An 18017-nucleotide genomic window follows, 5' to 3' on the forward strand; every position below is an offset into this window, starting at 1 on the left:
GGGCTGAGTCACAGCTAGTGGGACAGTGAGGGGCTGGGAGTTTCCCATCTCTGGCACCACATGGAAAGGGTCTCCGGGGAGCAGAGTAGCAGAGGGGAAGCCAGAAGGTGCGGGTCCTGACCGGAGGCTGTATCCTGTACCCAACCTTGGGCTCCCTGACACGAGAGCCAACATATTTTCTTTTTTGTGTACCTGGGTGTAAGAGGGCCAGTCCAGTGGCTCAGCCCCTACAGGCCTGGCAGTCTGACTGCCACGCCCTGCACAGTGTACGGGCACCCCAGCCCCGGTCACTGCAAAACACGACCTTGCCTCTGCCAAGCTGCCAGGGCCCCGGAGACAAGAGACTGCTTTAAGAAGTAACAGAGGAGCTCCCCAGACGGAGCCAGAAATGCAAAACAATTCCCATCCAAATGCCAATATGCTTTTTCAATGCATTTGGCAAGCCGATTCTAATACTTTCAGAGCAGAGCAAAGATCCACAAAGAGGGAGCATGTGCTTGAAGAAGAAAAAGGTTAGGAGCACATCCTGTCAGGTGTCAAGACTTAAGTTACAGCTACCATGAGTAAGACGTTTTAGAAGCCACGGACAGACACACAGACCGGTGGAATGAGGAAGAAAGCCAAGAAACAGACCAGCACATCCACAAAAAGCTGAAGGATGACAGAGTGACACTGCTGACCAGCCAAGAAAGGAGTCTTCCTTTGGCCACTGGAGGAGGGACAACTGGTTACCCCACAGAGGAAAAAAGAACCTCATCCACATCTCACTACACACAAAAACCAACTCCAGAAGGATTATAAACTAAAGAGAAGCAACACCTAAAACCTTTAGAAGAAAATATGAAAGAATATTTTTATGACCCCTAGGTAGGAAAGGAGTTCTTTGAAGAGATACAAAAAGTGCTAACCATTAGGAAAAAAAAAAGAGAGAGAGATACTACATTCAAATTAAGAGTATCAGTTTACCAAACATCACCACTGTTAGATTGGAAAGACAAGCCAGAAACAGGGGGAGGTATTTGCATTTAAGTGTAACATACAGAAGATACACAAATTGTAGTAAAATGGACAAAAGATACAAACGGAGCATTTAACAGGACGGGAAGAGGCCAGCACCAGGGAAGATGCCCGACTCTCTAGTTCTGAGGGAAAGGCAGAGTGAGGCCACCAAGAGTCCGTGCTACACTCACCAAGGCTCTCAGTGCAGAACTGTCAGGTGACATGGTCTACAGGGGACAGAGGGAGAGGCTAAATGACACCACCAGGAGGCAATCAGTGGAGAAAGTGGGTGTCCCATGTGTGCTTTCCGAGTGGTGGTGGGCTCCTAGTGTTTGCTTTATTATGCTGTCCACTGCAGTAGGCCTGGGGCACATGCAACTATTTAAATGTAAAAAAAAATTCAGCAAAATTTAGAAATCAGTTCTTCACACGGAGCCACACTTTGAGGGCTCCACAGCCTCAGCTGTGGAACTTTCCATCATACACAATTCCCCTGGGCAGCAGTGCTTTCACCTTATGTGTATATCACATGTTAATTTAGATGCAGCAAATACTATATAATAAAACATTCTTAAATGATGAACTGCATTGCATTTCTGTTTTCCAGTTGTAGGGAACAAATTCAAATAAAACAGTCATGAGAAACAGTCATGAGAAAAGATCGGTGCTTTATAATACTTGCTCCCCTTCCGCCACTAAATAACCCCACTGAATCAAGCAGCGTCTAAAGCTCGGCCTGTTCTGTCACCCGCGGGGAGGGGGGGCTTGGCGGGATGCGGGGCGGGGCACTCACCAGGCTCTGCTCTATGAGCAGGCAGAAGAGGATGGCGTTGCCTACCTCCCGTAGGTTCTGGAAGCACACCGTCTTCAGCTCTGCATATTCAACAATGTCCTTTAACTGGTGGTGGAAGAACTCCAGGATGCCTGTGGTGGCACAGAATGAGTGTGGGGCTGGGGGTGGCTGGAGGGGAGGGAGCCCCACAGGGAGCAGCCTGGGGTTCACAGCCGGGAGCACTGAGCATTCTCCCACTGCCATCGTGCCCACAGGGACATGGCCGCACATCTCCTGACCCCAGCACCTTCCCTGCACTCGTGGTTTGTCCACCACCTGAGCGCCGGGCATCAGCTCCAAAGCCTCTTTCTCTGTCAACCCTGTCCAGGCATGGCTTGTTTTACTGTGCTTCGCAGATACTGTTTTTTTACAAATTGGAAATCTGTGGCAGCCCTGTGTCAAGCAAGTCTATAGGTGCCGTTTTCCCAACAGTGTCTCCTCACTTCATGTCTCTGTGTCACATTTTGGTAATTCTTGAAATATTTGAACGTTTTCATTATTATTGTAGTTGTTACGATGATCTGGGATCAGTGATCTTTGATGTTACTATTGCAAAAAGATCACAACTTGCTAAAGGCTCAGACGATGGTTAGCATTTTTTAGCAATGAAGTGTTTTTAATTAAGATATGTATGTTTCATAAGGCATGGTGTCATTGCACACTTAATAGACTACGGTATAGCATAAACATAACTTTATATGCACCAGGAAATTAAAAAAATTCACGTGGCTTGCTTTATGGCAATATTCACTTGATTGCAGTTATCTGGAACCAAACCTGCAATATCTCCAAGGTCTGCCTGTATCTTCAGAGGAGGCATCACGTCGCAATAAATGAGAAAGACCATACTGTCATCTCCAGCAGAGGTAGGAAAGGTATTTGGTAAAATTCAGTATCCCTTCACAGGCACAGAAGGGAATGTACTTAGCTTGATAAAGGACATCTACAAAAACCCTGTAGCTAGCTAGTGTCACACTCAGTGGTGAATCTGCACACCTTCTCCCAGAGCTCCAGAGCAAGACAACACATCTTCACCACTGTCCTGGAGGCCCTGGATGTTGTAATAAGGCAGGAAAAGGCACAAGGCATAAAGTCTGGAAAGAACTCAGTCTATCCATTCAATGCTGATACAGTCAAAAATCCCCAAGCTGACTCCAGAATTTATAGTCTCGCAGAAGACCTAGAACAGCCACAACAACCGTGAGGAGAACAAACTCAGAAACTTAAATGACTTCAAACCCCTCATTCCGAGAGGTCAGGCCCTGAATGCCGTTCAGCATGGACCCCACAGCCTTGCCTGCCTGAGAGGCCATCCTTTCCTCTCTGCGGTCCACCCCGAAACGGGCACGAGAGAGCAGGGGTGCTCCCAGCAGCATGGCACTAACCACACGGTGGTGCCAGGCCAGCTGGGCGAGGACGTTCAGAGAGCAGCCCTGAAGTCCACAGCTCTGCCCCAGACCATCTTTAGATTTGGCCTAAATGGCTTGTCTTTGACATTTAAAATATCCACCTTTAAAATATCCACCTCTAGTCAGGATCCGAGCAACAGTTTTATTACCCCAATGTTACCCATCTGTTTTCTGAGATCCTCCGAAGCCAGGCCAGACCAACAGTTATGTCCCTTCCCAGGGGCCAAATGGGTCATCTCACTGTCTCCTTAAACACCAATAGCCCTGGGCGGTGCCAGAGACATCTGGAGGCTCAGCCACACCAGCCGACTACCCATCAGAACAGTCTCTCATGGGTGACCCACGTGTGGGCCCAAGTCACTTAATAAGATAGTTGTCCAGCTTTTAAGAAAGTAGTAACGGGGCTTCCCTGATGGCGCAGTGGCTGAGAGTCCGCCTGCCGATGTGGGGGACACAGGTTCGTGCCCCGGTCCGAGAGGATCCCACATGCCGTGGAGCGGCTGGGCCCGTGAGCCATGGCCGCTGAGCCTGCGCGTCCGGAGCCTGTGCTCCGCAACGGGAGAGGCCACAGCAGTGAGAGGCCCGCGTACCACAAAAAAAGAGAAAGAAAGTAGTAACGAATATGAGACAAAAGGCAGTTTTGTTAAGAGATAAGGGTTCCTGTAGTCCAATTTTATCACAAACGATGCTTTCTGAGGTCACAAAGGCTGTTCACATGGAGAGCCCCAAATCCGCTCTGGTCAGGCCATGTAGGTCTGTCTGGCACCCCAAACGGCACATCTGCCCGAGGGCCCTACGGTCAGCCCGCCAATGAGACAGGCTCTCAGTTAGAGGGAGGCTGCCAGGCAGAAAGACAGATGGGCTGCGCTGTCAGGGGAAGCAGCACCCCTGCGTGGGGCTGCCTCTGAGGCCTCTGGGCAGTTGGACCTGGCAGTGGAGCTCCCTGCCCCTCCCTGGTCAGCGATCTTCAAGATCCTGGTGTTGTAGGAGAGCCAAGGTGCACAGGGTTCACAGCCCTCACTCCCCACCCAGCATTCCCACCCCAAACGGCAACTCCTACACACCCTCCTGCACACGTGCTCCTTGGTTGAAAGGCTGGCTGGTTTTTTCTGCTGGAAACAATCAGGCTCTGGTTGGGCTCCCCACCTCCTCCCACCCGGGGAAGGCAGATCCGATCCTTATCAGTAATTTCTGACTTGATTTCCCTTACTGGGGCTTATGGCTGACACTGTCCCTCCCTGTGCACCCCAGGGAGACACTGTGCTCACCAGGGGAGCCGTACTCGTGCCGCGGCAGCCGGCAGACCTTGGGCATCACCTCCATCAGCGTCTTCACGTACTGTAGGATTGTGCCTTGCAGCTGTGAGAGATGGGCTGTGTCAGCCACCAGCCACACCACCACGCAGGCTGTGGGTGTGACGGGCACTTCTGAAAAGGAGTCTGTTAATCAAATGCACGGTAACGACCCAGGACTTTGGCTGGAGAGGAAATCTCACACGTGGAGACTGATGTGAGAGATGGAATGGAAAGCCCCTCCCCACACAGGAATTGTGTGCAGAATCCTTCCCACCACCACCACCCCCCGCTCCGGGAAGGAAGCCCACCGAGGGAAACATACCAGGCTCTTGACCACTTTCAGCAGCTCTTCCATGACCACTGCGATGCCCTGGTAGCCGAGCAGCCGGCAGATGACCTGGAAGTGTGGAGGCCCCACAAAGTTCCGGTAGCTGCCGTAGATGCTTGAGTAGGCCAGGTTCAAAGCCTGGGGACAGAGAAGGCCAGGACTTGATGGAAGTTGCCAGGGTTTTCAACGTAGCCCCACGCACAGGTGAAGATGAAGAATCCATTCGTAAAGTGCATTAGCACACAGCGCTCTCAGGTGGAGGCATCCAGAGACCCTGTTGGACTGCCCTTTATTGGGATAATCTATGTTTCCAACTTGAAGACATAAAAACAAGCTTGCTAAAACAGAAGGAAGAATACAAAACCATTTGGTTCTTCAACATTTATTAAACTGCCAGTCCTACAGAAGACATTCTGAGGTCCTGGAATGAGAAATGAATGTATCTCAGAGCCGCACTGCTGCCCCCATGTTACTGCTCCCAGTCTCCTGAGGGAGACACCAAGGACAGACTCTGATGAGGCAGTGGGGTATGCAGGGAGTGGGGGACAGCAGCCTCTGCAGGGGGGGCAGGCGAGAAAGGTAGTCAGGGTGGTTTCTTGTCAGATGGGACCTCCAAGCTTGTCTAAGGACACAGACGTCTGCACACCTAATCAGGGAGACTCCCAATGTACGCATTCAGTGCTACGTGTTTCCCTTTCAGCACTTCTTTAGCTGCACCCCGTAAATTTTGATATATTTGCATTTCATTTAGGTCAATGTCTTTTTAAAAACTTTCCCTTGAGACTTCCCCTTGCCCTAAGGATCATTTGAAATGTGTTAATTTCTGATTTTCTTGTCATCTCTTTGTTACTGATTTCTAGCTTGAGATCACTGTGGTCAGATAACACACTCTATAATATATCAGTTCTTTGAATTTCGTTGATGTTGTTTTATGGCCCAGGGTATGGTCTATCTTGGAGAATGCTCCATGGGTACTTGAAAAGAATGTATGTTCTGCTGTTGTTGGATGAAGTGTTCTACACACGTCAATAACATCCTATTGGTTGATGGCGGTCATTCTTTTTTGTTGCTGATTTTCTGTGTACTTATTCTTTCAATTACTAAGTGAAAGGAATGTTGACTTCCCCAACTACAACTGTGGAGTTGTTCATTTCTCCTTTCACTTATGTCAGTTTTTGCTTCAAGTATTTTGAAACTCTGTTGTTGGGTGCATAAACATTTAGGATTGCTATATTTTCTTGGTGGCTTGACCTTTTCATCATTATGTAATGTCCCTCCCTCTTTGTCCCTGGTAATATTCTTTGCTCTGAAATCTGCTTTATCCTATACTCATACAGTCATTCTGCTTTCTTCTGATTGTTTGTGTGACACATCTTTTTCCATCCTTTTACATTTAACCTACATACATCATCGACTTGAAGTGAGTTTCTTATACAGGCATATTTTTTAATCCACTCTGTCAATCCCTCTGCCTTTTTAACTGTCTTTAGACCACTTACATTTAATACATTTACATGTAATGTAATTATGATTTTTAAGTTAGTCTCTGTTTCATTCTTCCTGTCTTCCTGTGGGTCATTTAAACATTTTTTAGAATTCTGTTGTGATTTAACTGTGGTATTTTTGAAAGTATCTCTTTGCACAGGCCCTTCAGTGATGTTCCCGGTCTTACATTATACGTTATGTTAAGTTATCACAACCTACTGTTATCAACATGTTACCACTTCGAGTGAAATGTACCACTCGCACCTGCTTTTAGGTCCCTATAACCTTCCCCCTTCCCCTTTTATAATCATCTTAAATATTTCCTCTATGTACACAGAGAACCACATCAGGACAGCAAGGATTCTGAAGAACTGGCAGAAGTCTAGTTGCTTGGTTCTGAATGAATATCCTCAGGAGGCCTGCTTGCAATTCCTGGGAACTCAGCCCTTGAAATGTTGCTTATGTTGCCGATTGATACAGTTGTTTTCTACACTTGGGACACTTAACCATGCTGTACGAGCTTGTCTAGGTTGTTTGTACAAATAGTGATTTATGGCAAGCCCCTCCTTTCCTTCTGGGGATTCTGAGGTTGCAGTAACTTGGGCCAGTCATACAGGTGGCTGTGTCTATGCCCCTAGCCCTGGACCTGGGTGTTCCTGTGAGCTTCTCTTTCCTGGGCAGGATCACCCTGTACGTCCCATCGGCCCCCATGAGGGACTACTGGAAGCCCGCACCTGCTTCCATAACCACCAGATGCATCTTTCCCCCTTGCTGATCCTGCTTTGTGTCCTTTAGGTGTAATAAACTGCAGCTGTGAATGACTCCTTCTGCCAAATGCCTGTCTCACATTCATCCCTACAACCCTATCAGACTTGAAAAGACCATACCTTGATTGTGGGCTCAGACACAACCTGCCCCCTGCCATCCCTCCTCAAAGCACCAACTGTGCTTTATTATTATTTTTTAATCCAGAGAAGGAAGGGCTTATTACTTGCAGCAAGAGAACACTTGCTTTTCCAAAGCAGTGTCCCTAAACTGTGCTGTAAATGCTGGGATTCTGGGACTTCACTGGTGGCACAGTGGTTAAGAATCTGCCTGCCCATGGGTTTGATCCCTGCTCTGGGAAGATCCCACATGCTGCGAAGCAACTAAGCCCATGCACCACAACTACTGAACCTGCAGTCTAAAGCCCGCGGGCCACAGCTACTGAAGCCCACGTGCCTAGAGCCCATGCTCTGCAACAAGAGAAGCCACCGCAATGAGAAGCTCACGCACCACAACAAAGAGTAGCCCCCGCTCACTGTAACTAGAGAAAGCCCGCACGCAGCAACAAAGACCCAACACAGCCAAAAAAAAAAAAAAAAAAAAAAAAAAGATGCTGGGATTCTGGGTGAGGTTTTTGCTTGATAATAAGTTCTAATGCTTGAAAAACATGAAAATCATTAGTGAAATTAAATGGCCTCATGTTACAAGTGGGAAAATTCACTCCCAAAGCCACCCTCACTTGCTCGGGGCCTGGGGCTCAATGACACCTAGTCCCCGGCCCCCCCGATGAGGGTCTGGCTTCCTGGAGACCTCACTCACCCCAAAGATGGCACATCCCAGGGACAACACAACCGGAGCAATGTACCTACTCAGAGGAAGGGGAGGAGGAACTACCTCTGGAGAGGGCAAAATTACAAATCCTACACTAAAACACGCAGACTCAGAGCAGGGGAGCCTCACAGCTCAGTTCAAGAAACACTGCTGACCACGCCTGATGCAGAGACTGGGGCCTCGCCCGGAAACCAGTGGATGAGGGCTCCAGACTCACTAGTCACGTGCCCTGGGTTCTCTAATGCTCTCAATACTGTGCGTCTTCAACTGTGAAGTAGGGACACTCTTACTTATCTTATAGGAAAGAGAACATCAGTGATGTACTCAAGAGAGTGTTCACTCGGAATGGTGATACTACCAGGAACCAAAAAGGTAACGCCATAAATGGGCACTCATCTAAGTCGATTTTATTACCATAAGACACTAGCCCTCACTCATCACTCCTAACAAAAGAACGGATTGGATTTTTGAATTGGATTCCTGTGTATTCCATAATCTCATAGGTACGAACACCCTAACTGCACAGCAGCACACTGAAGTGCAGCTGACACGTCTGAATGCTCACAAGGAACATGGTGGCTCAACTCTGACAGCATGATGTTCTGGCATTCTGCCTTTCTTTCTTTTTTTTTTTTTTTTTTTGGTACGCGGGCCTTTAACTGTTGAGGCCTCTCCCGTTGCGGAGCACAGGCTCCGGACGCGCAGGCTCAGCGGCCATGGCTCACGGGCCCAGGTGCTCCGCGGCATGTGGGATCTTCCCGGACCGGGGCATGAACCCGTGTCCCCTGCATCGGCAGGCGGACTCTCAACCACTGCGCCACCAGGGAAGCCCCCTCACGCAAACTTTTGTTAGACTTCTGTTAGGAGTCCAAATGATCTAACAAAAAAATACTGGTTTAGGTTTTAAGAATAAAAATGACATGAACAATTTCTCAAAGAGGCTGAAATCCATAAGTTTAAGTTCAGTCACAGCTGGTCGCTTTAAAAAGAACAATCTAATCTTTTTTTTCCGAGATGGGCACCTACTTTGCAGATGCACCTGCCTCCTTTTTAGCACAGAATGCTTGTCTTTTGTGTGTGTGTGTGTGTGGTACGCGGACCTCTCACTATTGTGGCCTCTCCCGTTGCGGAGCACAGGCTCTGGACGCACAGGCTCAGCAGCCATGGCTCATGGGCCCAGCCTCTCCGCGGCATATGGGATCCTCCTGGACCGGGGCACGAACCCGTGTCCCCTGCATCAGCAGGCGGACTCTCAACCACTGCGCCACCAGGGAAGCGCCCGCTTGTCTTTTTCTTATTAAATTGTAAGAGTACTTTAGATACTGACAACACTAACTTTTAGCAATGCCCTTGCTGCTGCACATCCAGCCATGTCAGCCGGGAAACCTGCATCATCTCATGGGATGGTGGGTGTCCTGTGGTTCCTGGATGTCAGCTGTTTTCCGCATGCCCCTTCCCACCTCAGCTCCTCCCTTTAAGGTGTCACAGCTGGACAGGCCACCCTGCCCCTCCATCACAGATGTGTCCCCCACCCACAAGCCTCTTCCACAAACTTTTCTGGCTTGATATTTTTACACCTTTAAATCTTCCAACAGTCTCACAGCGGACACCCACCACATGGCCAGAAGCTGTCCCAGCACTACATTACTTTTCAGAAGGGTGCTAACTGAAGGAAACAATAACATTTTACATGTGGCATGATACATTCAAATTATTGAAACTAGACTGATTCAAATTAAACTTCAAAATACACTTCGCCATGAACTTAAATATCGTAATACAAACACAAAAGAACCTACCTTTGATCCATGCAAATACTGGGGTTGTGCATTTGGCTGTTTATCTCTTTGAAATTCTTGAGAAAATGGTAATACTGTCCGAACAAATCTAAACAAGAAAGATTTAAAAAAAAGAAAGAAAACCAAAAATTTAATGGTAGTTCTTTAAAATTCAGAACGTTTCCATTACTCATCAATTAAATCTTCCTCCCAATTAATCATCACATAGGAAAATTCTGGGAAATCAAAACCGACACTAGGAATGAGCTATAAATACTCTGAAGTATGACAAATGTATCTGAAGTTCAGGAACAGAGTGAGGACACCGGAGGCCCTTCTAGCACATAAAAAGAGTCTCCATACTTGGCATCAGGACCATTTCATTCAGTCTTTTGAAAAGAGGTGATGCAGGCACTTGGGCCTTGCTGGGCCTCTGGACACAGCAATGATGGCAGGGACAGGAGTGGGAAGGCAGATTCGGACAGTGATGCGGTCACTCAGGTCACTGGGTACAAACTGACAGAAGATGAGTCTGTAAACACACTTGCAGAGCCAAGAGGCTGGTGGCTTCATAACAGATTAGGAGCCACTAAAACTCAAATGCTTGGATCTTAAAGCAGAAATGTCAAAATCGACTCACACTTTCAAATCAGAAGCGTTCATTTAAACATATAAAACTTTCTACAAAGAAGCATGATAAAATTCATGGATCTGCTAATTATTAGATTCAAAAAACTTGATTAATGCATATTGCACTTTAATAAATAAAAAAGGATGTAACTGTCAAAACACCACTTGTGCATGAAACAAACGTTTGCATCTGAGGAGAGGACAGCGGCCTGTGGAGCTGATCACATTTACATGGAAACATCACGTTGCTGAGTGGCTGGGTTCTGTCGTTATCCTTTTTTTTTTTTTTTTTTTTTTTTTTTTTTGCAGTATGCGGGCCTCTCACTGTTGTGGCCTCTCCCATTGCGGAGCACAGGCTCCAGACGCGCAGGCTCAGTGGCCATGGCTCACGGGCCCAGCCGCTCTGCGGCATGTGGGATCCTCCCGGACCGGGGCACAAACCCGTGTGCCCTGCATCGGCAGGCGGACTCTCAACCACTGCGCCACCAGGGAAGCCCCAAGGAACCGTTTTTAAAGTCTCAGATTATCTCCCTATATATTACTTATAAATTTCAAACAGAAAAATGGAAACACACCAGTGGAGAGACTTGGCAGCCACCACCCTAACCAAGGGACGGATGGCCAGTGATGGGGCAACCTTGTGGTACATTGCACTGCGGACATACCCTCCTCAGTGGTCTTCCTGCCAAAGAGGCCCGACTCTGATCCCAACTGCTGGCTTACTTCGAGGGCTATCGCGCTGTCACAATTAGCAGCTGTACAGGTTAAATTTAAGTCACAGGCCACCCCATGTGACCTCCCAGAGTCGCATAAGTCATTAATCGGAAATAAGCAGCAAAATAAGTAGATACGCCAAGCAACAAATGGAGTTCTGGTTTCCCCGCAAGCAGCTTTCAGAAAACCCTTGGGCATGGAATTAAGATACTGGGTGGTATAATTTTGTCTGTCTTCTCAGGTTTCCACATGCAACATGGACATATGAAACACTATTTTAAAATGTCTTTTCCAGATAATGAAGCTCTAAGGGTTCCACTGAAAGACCTGTTAAAAACACAGAAGTAATGGCTTTTGCCAATGCTAGAAAGAGGTGGAGGCCTCCAGCGCTGCTGCTCTGGTGAAGACTGCATCTCGTGCAGCCAGGGCTCCCTCTGAATTGCACCTCAGGTTTCTGGGCCCAAGGAGACTGAGGTCACTTCACGCTGGCCCCTGTCAGCACACGTGCCCAAGGTCACAGCTCCAATGCATGGGAAACTGGGTTCCCGTGCAATCAATCTCACAGCCCGTTGGAGGCAAAGCTGCCTACCAGCGCCATGCGGGCAGCGGGGAGCATGCACTATCAGCCGAGGGCAGCCATCTGCTTGCTGCTGTTCAGGGTGGACCTCATGCTGGACGGGCTAAGGGGACCCAGGGCAGAGGTGCCTGTCGTCAGTTTATACACCTGATGCCATAGTGTCTGTCAGGCCATGCAAGTGACACGGCCTAGAGGTGTTCCACTCCTGCTAAGGTTGCTGGGCCACATGGCACCAACTTCCTGACCTGAGTCCTGGCAACCTCGTCTCTGACAACAAGACTCCTGCTGCCAGTAGGACAGGTAGCCTAGGATGGCAGGTTGTTCCCTAGCATCGGCCCCGATCAGGGAGGGGCACCCACGTGGGCCCAGCTTGGCAGGCAGGGCCTCGAAATAGACCTCTCTCCCTAACTGCACACTCATGACTCATCATGCCTGGAGCATTTTTCAGAAAACAGTGATTCAAAAGAAAGGTTTACAGCACGTGCTGAGTTTTCATCACCGTGCTGAGTTTTCATCACCGTGTAGATTTCAGCCCCCTCCCACCCCCCTTGCAGTCCTTCCACACGGCTCCTGTTGTTTTTGAGCCCTCGACCCACCGGGCTGTCACCAAGATGACCAGAACAGGCAGATGCTGTACACACGCAGTGCAGCTGGCACAAAGGGGGCCCAGGCTTCAACTGTTCCTTCTGCATGATCTCTGGGAATCCCTTAAAGGGCAACAAAATGCTAGATAATCAAAAATGCAACCTAAAATAACACAAGAAAATCACAACTCCTCATAAGGAGTTGATCCCTGGACCAGGAAGATCCCACATGCTGCAGAGCAACTAAAGCCGTGCGCCACAACTACTGAAGCCTGCGTGCCTAGGGCCTGTGCTCTGCAACACGAGAAGCCACCACAACTACAGAAAGCCCGTGCACAGCAACAAAGACCCAACACGGCCAAAAATAAAAAATAAATTTATAAAAAATAAATAAAAATTAAAAAATAAAAAGTGCTCATAACGCTCACATACACACGGTCTCTCACACACACCCTCACTCATACTCACCCCCATTTCTCGCACACACACACGTTTCCTCTCTGGCATGTGCTGACACAGCAGGAGTGAAGCTCAGCACAGAGAGGACAGGCCTCAGGCAGGCAGTTGCCAGAGTGTGGAGGTGACACAGAGCCATCCCAGGACCTTGGCTGTACCACAAGACTGGACCACATAACCCTGAAGCCAGCAGCCATGCCACCCTTCCAGCGGGCCACTTTGTCTTGTTCAACGTAGTAAAATGGTAGGTGCGTGGAGGGCGGCTAACTGGCAGACCCTCACATGGCCCGAAATCCCAGAATGGAAGCATGAAAAGTAGAGTCACCCAGCACATTCCAACTTCAGTAGACATTAAAAGTATGGAGGTGGTACAGACCCAGCAGCTGCCGTCCACATGCACCACAGATTTGGCCCTGAGCCCCAAGGGAGTGCCCTGGATAGGAACCCTGGCCCCGTACCCGGTCTGCACATGAAAGCCATGACCACACACCCAAGGGCTGGCCCAGGGCTGCACTTGCAAATGGAGGAGACCAGGAGGGCCTGAGTATCCTGGACACGGGAAAAGATGGGCCCTGAGACCATCCTATTTCGATGCCCATTGGAAGGGGCATCCAGAGCCATCTGTGAGGTAACATGCTCACCGGTTGGTGGAGCCATTGTAGCAGTAGTTGGGCAGGAAGTCGTAGTTGAGCTCCCAGAAGACGTGGAGGGTGATTCTCCCGTAGGGCGCTGACACATTGTGGTTGGCCTCCCGGAACATGGCATCAAAGCTGTCCAGAGTCAGGTACCTGCTCAGCAGCCTGTGGGTCATACGGTTGATTTCCAAGAGGCCATCCAGCTCCTGTAGGACCACAAAGACAGGGGCGTGAGGACAGAGCTGGGCCTGGCGTGGCGGCCTCCATCCTCTACGTGGGTAGCGCCATGGTGGTGGGCCGGGAGCGGGCAGAGCAGGACGTGGACAGCGAGGGGCTGCACTGAGGGGGGGCCAGTGAGCTAGGCCAAGAATGCACATGGTGGCAGTCCGGCAGGTGACACAAGCTTACTTCTCACACCTAAATTCGTGTCCTCTCCACTGCTCTTAAAATGCCCCTCCTTTCCATGGTTGCCCCCGAATGGCCACTGTCCATTCTCCACTGCAGTTACCTCCCACTGTCCACTGCTGGCCTCCAAACCACTCACAGGGCAGAGAACACTGGGATGTGTCCACCCCCACCCGACAGCACACCATATGTCCTCAGGTGTTAGCCTTAATCAGCTTTCCTAACGCACCTGAAGTTACTCAAAAGCATTGCTGTTCAGCAGAGCTGGCAAGCATGTTCAGAGGTGGCCTTCCAGGCTCTCACACTGACTGTTCATAAACCTGCCCAGGTCTGTACTATCCCCTGAGGCAGCCACTGGCCACATATGGCAACAAGAACATGGCTGGTCCAAACTGAGATGTGCCATACGTGTGAGATGCACAGATTTCAGAAACTGAACATGAAAACAAAGAATGTAAGATATCCATGTCAACAGAGTTCTTATAATGATTATATGTTGAACTGTTAATTTTTGGATATATTGGGTAAATAAAATAGATTACTAAAATTAATTCCTCCAATTTCTTTCTCCTTTTCTAATGTGACTACGAGTAAATTTAAAATGGTCTCTGGGCAGAAGCAAGAAGAACTACAATACTGCAGCCTGTTGAACAAAAACCACACTCACAGAAAGACAGACAAAATGAAAAGGCAGAGGACTATGTACCAGATGAAGGAACAAGATAAAACCCCAGAAAAACAACTAAATGAAGTGGAGATAGGCAACCTTCCAGAAAAAGAATTCAGAATAATGATAGTGAAGATGATCCAGGACCTCGGAAAAAGAATGGAGGCAAAGATTGAGAAGATGCAAGAAATGTTTAACAAAGACCTAGAAGAATTAAAGAACAAACAAACAGAGATGAACAATACAACAACTGAAATGAAAACTACACTAGAAGGAATCAATAGCAGAATAACTGAGGCAGAAGAATGGATAAGTGACCTGGAAGACAGAATGGTGGAATTCACTGCCGTGGAACAGAATAAAGAAAAAAGAATGAAAAGAAATGAAGACAGACTAAGAGACCTCTGGGACAACATTAAACACAACAACATTCACATTATAGGGGTCCCAGAAGGAGAAGAGAGAGAGAAAGGACCCGAAAAAATATTTGAAGAGATTATAGCCGAAAAATTCCCTAACGTGGGAAAGGAAATAGCTATCCAAGTCCAAGAAGCGCAGAGAGTCCCAGCCAGGATTATCACAAAGAAAAACATGCCGAGACACACAGTAATCAAATTGACAAAAATTAAAGACAAAGAAAAAGTATTAAAAGCAACAAGGGAAAAACGACAAATAGCATACAAGGGAACTACCATAAGGTTAACAGCTGATTTCTCAGCAGAAACTCTACAAGCCAGAAGGGCTTGATAAAAGGGAAGAACCTACAACCAAGATTACTCTACCCAGCAAGGACCTTATTCAGATTTGACAGAGAAATCAAAAGCTTTACAGAAAAGCAAAAGCTAACAGAACTCAGTACCATGAAGCCAGCTCTACAACAAATGCTAAAGGAACTTCTCTAAGTGGTAAATGCAAGAGAAGAAAAGAACCTACAAAAACAAACCCAAAACAATTAAAGAAATTGGTAATAGGAACATACATACTGAAAATTACCTTAAATGTGAATGGATTAAATGCTCCAAGCAAAAGACACAGGCTCGCTGAATGGATTTAAAAACAAGACCCATATATATGCTGTCTACAAGAGACCCACTTCAGACCTAGGACACATACAGACTGAAAGTGAGGGGATGGAAAAAGATATTCCATGCAAATGGAAACCAAAAGAAAGCTGGAGTAGCAATACTCAAATCAGATAAAATACTTTAAAATAAAGAATGTTAAAGAGACAAGGAAGGACATTACATAATGATCAAGGGATCAATCCAAGAAGAAGATATAACAATTATAAATATTTATGCACCCAACAGAGGAGCACCTCAATACATAAGGCAAATGCTAACAGCTACAGAAGAGGAAATCGACAGTAACACAATAATAGTGGAGTACTTTAACACCTCACTTACACCAATGGACAGATCATCCAGACATAAAGTTAATAAGGAAACATAAGCTTTAAATGACACAACAGACCAGAGAGATTTAATTGATATTTATAAGACATTCCATCCAAAAACAGCAGATTACACTTTCTTCTCAAGTGCACATGGAACATTCTCCAGGACAGATCACATCTTGGGTCACAAATCAAGCCTCAGTAAATTTAAGAAAATTGAAATCATATCAAGCCTCTTTTCTGACCACAACACTATGAGATTAGAAATCAGTTACACGGAAGAAAACATAAAAAACACAAACACATGGAGGCTAAACAATACATTACTAAATAACCAAGAAGAAGTCAAAGAGGAAATCAAAAAATACCTAGGGACAAATGACAACAAAAACACGACAATCCAAAACCTATGGGATGCAGCAAAAGCAATTCTAAGAGGGAAGTTTGTAGCAATACAACCCTACCTCAAGAAACAAGAAAAATCTCAAATAAACAATCTAACCTCACACCTAAAGGAACTAGAGAAAGAACAAACAAAACCCAAAGTTAGTAGAAGGAAAGAAATCATAAAGATCAGAGCAGAAATAAATGAAATAGAAACAAAGAAAACAATAGCAAAGATCAATAAAACTAAAAGCTGGGGAAAAGAAAAAAAGGTCTCTGGCTTACATTCTATTTATAGTGGTCAAAACCTCAACCGAATCACATTAAGACCAAGGGCAATGAAACACCGTGGCCCAGCCCAAGCCAGGCTGAAGGAAGAGCCACTGTGGGCTCTGTGGCCACAGACAGCCTGGATTCTGAAGAAGGAGAGGTGGGCCCAGCAGACACCTGCCCCCCACCTGCTTCTCTAGGAAAAAACAGTCTTCCTGGAGCTCTCACAAGCTCATTACCATTTGCCTGCAGCCATTATTCTTGGAAGATAGATTTGGCACAAAATCCTTAAGTTGCATTTCCTTCCCTGCTGGCAAAGGTCTGAGGACAATTGGATTTTCTTTCCCTGATCGCTCTGCTGAGATACCCAGAGGGTTTTTCCTTTTCCTTGAAAGTCCAATACTACAATGTTAACTACAGTGTTCTTTGGTGTTGGCCACTTTAGGTCCATTTTCCCATGTATGCAATATTTGCTTCTCATATGTATTTATACTGTTTTTTATTTTATCAAAGTTTTCTTCAAGTGGCATTTTTTAATGTTTGTTCCATCTCATTGCTTTGGTTTTTGTCTTCAGGGGCCTCTATGATATGTATGTTGAATCTTCACCGTCCATCATCTCCATGATCTTCTCTCAAATCCTTTCTGTCTGTCTTCATTTCTTTTTAAGTTTTAAAACGTTCCTCCTTTCATTCTTTTGCCATATCTTTTGCCATAGTGAGGTGTAACTATTTGTTCTTTGAAGTTAATTTAGAACTGTGCATATGAAGAGCAGCTGCCCAGGCAGGCCCAGCTCAGTGAGTGCACACCTTTTGAGTTCTATGCAAAAAATGAACCTACCATCAGGTCAATTTATCAATAATGACAAAAGCAGAAGGAGCTCCAACCCCCCAGATCTGCTGAGCCTGAGAAAAAGGAGAGCACTTACAACTATTGATGTCAGGTCTTCACTCTCAAATCGCCCAATTGCCAGTTCCAGGGATTTGTACATGGCGGTGGAGACGCGCTGAGTAATCAGACGATTGAGGTCTATGGACCTGCCCAGGAGCTGGGCACAGAGTGGAAAGCATGAACAACAAAAAACAAATAAGCAAGAGAATATGGATCTATCCCAGGAAACTGATTCCAAAAGATAAGACAGACAAATAATGTACAAAATTCAGATGACAGTATGATCAAATACCCTACTTTCCTAGAGCTGAAATTCTGTAAGTCACAGCTGTAAAAGGACTTTTATAGTGTACTTACACTTACATCACAGACAGAAACCCCAAGCCTCCCCAGAGATCCTGGAGAGCCTGGGTCTGGCACTTAGCGTACCCCTTGTAATGGGTTCAGGGCCACCTCCCGGCACAGAGCAGCCTGCGTGTGCCTTACCCTCACCATGTCACAAGGATGAGTAAGAGAAAACTACTCCATCTCTACTGCAGAGTCCTAACGACATGTGCATACCTCAGTAGCATTTCAGTAACATAAAAATACGGGCAAAAAAAAAAAACCAAAAACAGGCAAAACCCTGGTGAAAATGTCCCAAAATGTGAATGGTGGTTATTTGTAGATAGAATTACATGAGATTTCC

The 18017-nt window shown here is 46.9% G+C and overlaps 1 protein-coding gene across 1 annotated transcript in view; it reads right to left on the minus strand.

Moving 5' to 3' along the window:
* Positions 1–18017, minus strand: part of CYFIP1 (cytoplasmic FMR1 interacting protein 1) — a 65785-nt gene that overhangs the window by 8170 nt on the left and 39598 nt on the right. Inside the window, exons 20-25 of the mRNA XM_007463765.1 lie at positions 17367–17486; positions 13325–13524; positions 9744–9831; positions 4858–5001; positions 4509–4599; positions 1793–1923 (exon numbers count right to left, since the gene is read on the minus strand). Of these exons, the coding sequence (XP_007463827.1) occupies positions 1793–1923; positions 4509–4599; positions 4858–5001; positions 9744–9831; positions 13325–13524; positions 17367–17486 (774 nt within the window). The remainder of the gene's footprint in view (positions 1–1792; positions 1924–4508; positions 4600–4857; positions 5002–9743; positions 9832–13324; positions 13525–17366; positions 17487–18017) is intronic.

This window comes from Lipotes vexillifer, unplaced genomic scaffold, assembly GCF_000442215.2.
Source record: "Lipotes vexillifer unplaced genomic scaffold, Lipotes_vexillifer_v1.1 scaffold200, whole genome shotgun sequence".
Lineage (NCBI taxonomy): Eukaryota > Metazoa > Chordata > Mammalia > Artiodactyla > Lipotidae > Lipotes > Lipotes vexillifer.